At 41.4% G+C, this 7,655-nt stretch overlaps 1 protein-coding gene across 1 annotated transcript in view; it reads left to right on the forward strand.

Moving 5' to 3' along the window:
• FRMD4B (FERM domain containing 4B) overlaps window positions 1–2,902 on the forward strand; it is a 139,072-nt gene extending 136,170 nt beyond the window's left edge. Inside the window, exon 22 of the mRNA XM_081850049.1 lies at window positions 555–2,902. Within this exon, the coding sequence (XP_081706175.1) occupies window positions 555–692 (138 nt within the window). The 3' untranslated portion in view covers window positions 693–2,902. The remainder of the gene's footprint in view (window positions 1–554) is intronic.
• Window positions 2,903–7,655: the final 4,753 nt, after the last annotated feature.

The raw sequence follows: 7,655 nt of genomic DNA on the forward strand, positions 1-7,655 counted from the left end.
GCTTATTTCATTGGCTCCAATCCAGAACACTGACCAGTGCTCCCATTGCCAGTTCTGGAAGAAGCAGGTCCTTTTACTCTTAAGAGACCTTTCATCTGTCACTGGCTGTGGAGGAGCCCAGTTTGCAGGATTTTTCACTGTCATAGGGTGTCAAAACTACCATCTTGGTGGGCTGTGTTTATACATGTGCTGTGACCTAACCTGGACTCTGCATAATAGGATGAGAGAGAAATGCCAAGCAAATACTCTGATATGTCTTCTCTTAATGGGTATTTATGTTCCAAACTTTATAACCGGTCAGTTTCCAGGGGCTCATAATCTGTAATTAAATACACAAGCTGAAATACAGGGTTGATCTGTCACCGAAACCAATATTCACTGTGGCCATTATGTCTACTTCCTGGGCCTTTACTGCTCCAGCATCAGACTGGTGCAAGTCCTCTTGATTTCACTTTCAAATCTCACTGCTTTGAGGATAAGGTTATATTGAATATAAGTGAGTGTACTATTGAGCAGCACCTGAATTTGCAGTTCATCTTGCATATCACTAATAGCCATTATGTTTTTGCAGGATGTATGCTGAAACAAGCCAGTTGGGCAGCAGCGACAGGGACCAGTTAGAAGGCGACTTGCAAGACGGTGACCAGAGACTGTTCTGGCATGAGGATTCGAAGCCTGGGACTTTAGTGTGAGCCTAGCCTTGGCTTCAGTTACCCCATGTGCCTTGCACCTTTATGCTGTTCTACAAAACAAACAAAACTTAGCTTCCTGGTGCAACTCAGAAGTGAGGACTGTTATGGGAGGATGAAGTATTCAGCGAGACAAAGCTGCAGGTTCTTATCCATGTTAGCACAACAACATGAATCCAAATAGACCAAAATGAGGAAGAGATCTGGTTTTAAATCTCCTACCACAAAATGCAGCCTTTGGTTGAAGTATTTTGGAAAGCACTTTTTTAAAAAAGATGGAAAGAAGATGATGGTGCAAACTTCAAAAAAAATGTGAAAAGGGGATTCTTGTTGGGACCATTTTAGGAGCACAATTCAGAGAGAAAGAAAATTACAACGGTGGAGTCGCTTCTGTCGTAGCATCTGCTGATCAAGAAGACGAGTTTGTGGGCTACAGGGCAGAAGGTTGACTTTGCAGCACTACTTGAAGGATGTTTGGGGTTTTAAACAGTATTTTGAATGAGGTTAAAGATGTTTTTTAAGATGTGCTGTCCTGAATCTCTCTCTCTCTCTCATCGAAGCACCGTGAAAAGAAAAGAAGCAGTAGTTGCACATTGCAATGTACCACATCAAACTGTGGCAGCAGGGTGGCTGTTTTCTGGAAAGTGCAAGCAGGCATCTTCAAATTGCTTCCTAGGGGGGAGTAATTTTACACCTCTCCATTATAAATTTTCATTTATGCAATAATGCATGCAGGTTTAAATGTGGAATGCACAGGGAAACACTTGGTTTTGATACATCTTAAGAAACAGAAAGTTTGCGAGAATATTTGCGTTACTGATGTGACAATATGTCCAATGCATTGAACGGCTTCACTATATTGACCAGTATTATTTTTTTTAATAAAAAAAAAACAGTGGACACAATTGCACTTAACAGTAATACCAAGTTGGTGCCTTAAAAATCAAAGGGCATTTAAATTGTAAAATCTGCTATCTGTAAAAAGCAGGTGCACTATGCATTCGCTGGTCCCAGTCAATGAAGTCAGGAGTAGAGCAGAAGACTTGAATAGCCCCTGCTTCTCTCCTGGTGCAACCTCTCACCTTCAAGATGTGATCAGTGTTCATTATCTGTTGTCCAAGGAGAGAGAGAGAGAGAAAGGGGGAAGGAGCACCAGGGTGGAGAATGAACTGGCTTGAGCTGACAGTAGCCGTCTTCACACAATAACGAAGAGGCGACACAGATATAAATGGACCGCAGGGCTGTGTGTTCACCCTGCCCTTGAGGCTGCATGATTCATTCTGACCCCTTTTGTGTTGAAGGATAACTTCTGAAGTAGGAAGCCTTTTTATCCCTGCAAGCTCCCTGCATGATTTAAGAATCCTGAATGACAAGCGTACATGGGTAGAAAAAGTCTCTCCACTTGTTATCCCTCACCATATGAGGAGTCTTTTGTGACCTCAAGTACTTTTCTTTCCATGTTGCCGCCTTCATACAAGTAATATGTGAAGAAGACTAGCATAGCCATCTGGGGGATCTGTGAATGGAAACCTGTTTCCACTCATGTGGAAACATTCCTCCTATATAGATCGGGGCAACCGAGTGATGAATTAGCATGTAAACAAAATAAGTGAATATTTTTTTCTGTGCAAACAAAGGAAGAACTCAACTGCAGGTTTTATCTAGGAGGAATAAGCCTACCTCATATCATCTACCTGTAGGAACAAATTAGCTAAAGTTTACCTAGTGTAATTTTGCAAACTTATAAAAAATATTTTTGTTTCTCAGCTATGCTGTGCTTCAGGATTCTATCCAATGGTGCTGTTTGGGGATCTTCCTTTTTTAAAAAAAACAAAATGCAGAATGAATCACTCCTTGTTATTGTGAATGGAAAAGTTTCGGGGGGGGGGAGGTTTTTGAACCTTTTTTTTTTTTTACTGATACTCCAAATCATGTAAAAAGAATTCTATAAATATATATATATATATATATATATACACAGAGAGAATCTGAATTTGTTAAGCTGGTCCTTAGTCATTTGTATTATTAGAGTTAAAGTTTGGAATAAATGTGGAAAAAAGAAACAAAAATAATAATTTATTTCTTTTGTGCATATTTGTATAGCCTTTTAGAAACAAGGATATCTTTTTTTTGCCTATTCTTTTACTACTCCTGACTTTTTAAAGACCTATGATTTTGTATAGGTCAATAAACTCGAAAAGTATGCTACTAAACATTTCCCGTATTCTCTATTTTTGTTTGTTTTTTTGTTTTTACCTTTTGGCATCCCAAAGTTCTGGTGTGGATTGCAAGTTAAATACACAGGTTATGATCTAGTCAAAGAAAAGCACTGAAAGATGTGCTTGCTTCTCTCTCAAGGTACTCCATTCTTGGCTTATTGTGAATGTAGGCCTCTTCCCCTCTTCTTTTTTCCTCTTCTCAAGAGCGTGCATGTACGTTTTATAGTGTGCGTGTTTGTTGTACGAGAATTTCCCATTACCACATGCCAGCGACATGCCTGTGGCATAAACATCTCTGAAGAAAAGGGCACATGAGAAATTAAACCCTCCTCAACTCTGTCAGCCCCTTCCCACCAACCATGCACAACTCCTTCGGTAGGCTGGCCTCATGTGAGACTTTTCCTTCACCACATTGTAAAATAATTCATAAGCAGGTCAACTAACGTATATGGGTTGTGGGTAGCTCATAGATTTCCATCCACTTCAGGACCAGACTCTGGCCGTGTGTGTGTGGTGGTGGTGTTAATTGCTTGTAGGGGAAAACCACAATGGTTTGGGACCATTGCATGAGGGAAGTGGGATTTTACCCTTTGCCCTCTTTGTGCTACTGATCCAAATCCCCATACTGATTATTGATTTTAAAAAACACAAAGCCCAGATGACATGAATAACATCATGAAAATAGCTAAGAAATCTTCTGAGCAGATCCTCTCCCCCGCCCCATCTTCTATCCTATTCCTTCTCTGAGACTGGCAAAAAAAACACCCTTATTTTTATCAAAGCTACGTTATTTTACTTTAATACAGGCAAAAGCAAACTCAGCCCTCCAGATATTTTTGAGACTACAACTCCCATCATCCCTGACCACTGGTCCTGTTAGCTAGGGATGATGGGAGTTGTAGTCCCAAAAAAACATTTGGAGGGCCGAGTTTGCCTATGCCTGCTTTAAGATGTATGACATGTCCAGTTTTCCCCTGGCTGGTAGCACCAGGTACGGGCAACCCAGGGTACGTTGCACAGATTTTACCAGCACATGTTTGGTTCTGCTCCAGCTTGCAGTAAGATGGAAACACGGGGTGCCAAAAATGTGATCCGAACCACAAGGAGTCTGGAACTGATGGGAGTTGTGGTTCAACAATAGCAGGAGAGCTATAGCAGGTTGGTAATAGCTGATCAGGAAGAATGCAGCTATATAGTGAAATCGCCTTAAGAAAACAAGCATTCTTTATTTAGCAATGTCAGGATTGTTTGGTATATTTGACCACATGCTTAAGGCAGTCCTTCCAAGGTCCAGACCCTCACCCACCTGTTCTACAACTACTTAGAAGACATCCAGACCAAACCCCAAATCTCACAATACAATTTCTGCTTTTTTTATGAAGTCTTCTACCTCAACTAGTGATCGTAATTTGTATTTCTTGTTTTAGGTAGCGCCCATCTTTGTGCATGATGTAAATAGTACAAGAGGAGAAAAAATATACCTGCCCCCAAAAGCCTGCAGTCTAAAATTTAACACACAGGAAACTACAGCAGAAAAGACAGGGAGTGGAGGTAGGGGTAAATGGGCAAAATACATCAGTTGTTTCTGTTATAAATGCTTGGGCTCGGTTTCACAGAAATTCCTACTCAAAGGGGCATTGGCTCCACATTTTGAGTCTATTTGAGCAGGCATAAGGGCTAAAAAGCTGCTTTAAGAACAACAACAAAAGGAGAGGTTGAATAAAGTAGAACCATCCATACTGATATTTTTCCTCCCAAGTAACCACCATTATGGTGTGCCACAAATACATTACTAATACATAATATAGGGGTAGGTTGATGAAATTATTTTTAAAGGATGGTGTCAACATAGGTTTGCCCTCTTTCGTGGTTTTGTCATGCTGATCTGAAACATCACAGATACAGCTTGTGCCTGACCACACCCTGGAAAACCTTTGAAAAGCGAAGCAGGAAAATGGCAAGCTGTAAATCATAGCACTCATTAGCAGAGCCATCCTATGAGTCTTCTCAAAAGCAAGTCCAGTTCTATAGGGCTTACTCCAAGAGAAATGCATTTAGAAATTTGCCTCCTTTGAATACTCGCAAGTCCACTTTAATGTACTAATGCCTGCAAAAATGTTAACTGTACACATGGCTCAAGCAAAACACATTCTGTTGTATGAGTTGCAGGCAATTAAAACAATCACAAATAAGCAAATTTCTTCCTGCCCCTTGAAAAAGAAGGTAAGTCCTGATCCCCAGAGAAACATTTTCTGAACACCTTGGAACCACTCCTCGTTCCAAAAGCCCATCTCCTGCGCCAGTCATTTATCTTCTTTCATGGCAAGGGAAATAGGGTGTAGTGAGGGGATGAGAAATGGCCCCATTGCAATATAAATTCACATGGTTCTTTCACTGGACTAGGTAGACAGTTCCGTAACTCACTCTCTTCTGTTTAGAAAGTGTTACTTGAAATGTACCAAAAGGAAAGCTACTTGACCCCACACACTACATAGTGCCTCCAACAATGGAAGTAGAATATAGCCATTGTGATCAATGGCTACTGGCCATGATGAATATGTTCTAGCTCCAAGGTTACAGATAGCCAACTTCTGGAAATCACAAGTGTGTTGAGTGCTGTGGCGCTCAGGTCTTGCTTTGGGGTTTCTCGTAAGCATCTGGTTGGCCACTGTAAGAACAGAATGCATAACTGACTAAATCAGTCATTGGCTTGATCACGCAGCCTCTTCTTACAAGCTTGTGAATAAACTCTGTTGGGTTTTTTCCAGTAACAGAGGGGGGTGCCTGTTCTTAGGTTCTTTTCAATTTACTGGAACCTTCACTGGCTTCTCTATAAATATGTAGACCCTTTGGCAGAGTTCCCCTGATTTATTCGTTCTTCACATGTTACATACAATAATCCAGTTTCTTATTTAGATGTGAATTTGGCTGCTGTCAAATTGTCAAGTGGCAGAAAAGGAAGGAAGGGAAATACTAGTTTCAGCTTCGCTGGCTTTGCAGGTCCTTCTGGCTCAGCTGCCACATCTGGGAGAAAAAAATTAAGTGCCAGTAAAATCTCAACCGATACCGAGTCGGTCAGTGCCATAAAGCCATTGCCCAGCAAAACAACTTTTCCCCAGCAAGTTGATGCAATGACTGGTTTAACAACCTTGTCAACGCAGGGCACACCTCAGGTGCTGACAACTACAAAGGCTTGCCATCCCTCCTCCCTTTCTCTTAGCAAAGTGAAGTATACTGTTGGGGAAATAAACAGTAGCTGGCAAGCCTCTCAGCGGAACAAAATGTTCTTCCATGATTGTTCCAATATAGCTTCCTTCCCAAGCTCAGACTAGACTGTCACCACGGAAATAAGGGTTGTTCGTGGAAGAGAGCGCACTCTGCAATTAACTGGTGGGTCCGTGTTTTTGACATATAATTGATCACATCCTGGGTAGCTCAGCTGGTTAGAGTGTGCTGCTGATAATGCAAAGGTGTCAAGTTCGATCCCCCTATGGAACAGCTGCATATTCCTGCATTGAAGGGGGTTGGACTAGATGATCCTCAGGGTCCCTTCTAACTCTACGAGTCTATAAATCAACATTCAATCAACTTATTTAAGCATTTGCTTGCCTAAGAAAGCCACAATTGATTGGGCAGTAGGTTTTAAAAATCTATTTTGTTTTATTTCCTTACCTTTATATTCTTCTTCTGAGGTGGAATCTAAGATGACATACTGTGGTTCCTAGGCAGTCACCCATCCAGACACAGCTTCATTTGCTTTCAGACCATACATACCCTGGGGTGACCTAGAAAATCTGTAAGCAGCACATGCTGTTGTATTCCCCTTCTTTCTTATGATGACCTCTAGCACACCCGGGAGCTCAATCTGAAAACCAACAAAGCATGCCTTTACCTTCAGAACTAATGCTTTCTTTATGTGAAAATTGAATCAATTGATTGATTGATCAAGCAAGCAATCAAGTAACTGTAACCCATGAGTTAATTGACTAGCATGTATTTATGGGGATGAAACATCTTCCCTTTTTAATCACATGCTATTCCATCAATTTAGATCAGGGGTCAGCAAACTTTTTCAGCAGGGGGCTGGTCCACTGTCCCTAAGACCTTGTGGGGAGCCGGACTATATTTGGGGGGGGGGGGATGAATGAATTCCTATGCCCCACAAATAACCCAGAGATGCATTTTAAATAAAAGCATACATTCTACTCATATAAAAACACCAGGCAGGCCCCACAAGTGATGCATTTTAAATAAAAGGGCACATTCTACTCATGTAAAAACACGCTGATTCCTGGACCGTCGACGGGCCGGATGTAGAAGGTGATTGGGCCAGATCCGGCCTTAGTTTGCCTACCCGTGACTTAGATGGTTAGTACTGAAAGAAATAAGGCCAAAGGGGGCCTCTGAGAAACAAAAGGGAGGAAACTCTGAGGTTTGCAGACATACAAATATGCAGGGGCAAGACATGCACACCCAAAAAGCACCCCAGTCCAGTGAAGACTCAGCATGCTCATTAATCACAGAATATTGTCAGCTGGAAATTAAAAATGGGTATTTATGAAGGTGGGTAGAATGTTCTTCTCGGAGGAAATTACTGGCCAGAACGCTAAAGGGGAAGACTTCAGTTAGCAGGTGAGAATACACTGCAACACTTTATGGATGGTCCCGGGATAAAAACTAGTGTGTGTGGTTTAAAACAATACTAAACATGTCTATAGCTCGCTTAAAAATGTTAGAAGTGATTCAC

The sequence above is a fragment of the Podarcis erhardii genome, assembly GCF_964252035.2.
Source record: "Podarcis erhardii genome assembly, chromosome: 2".
Taxonomy (NCBI): Eukaryota; Metazoa; Chordata; class Lepidosauria; order Squamata; family Lacertidae; genus Podarcis; species Podarcis erhardii.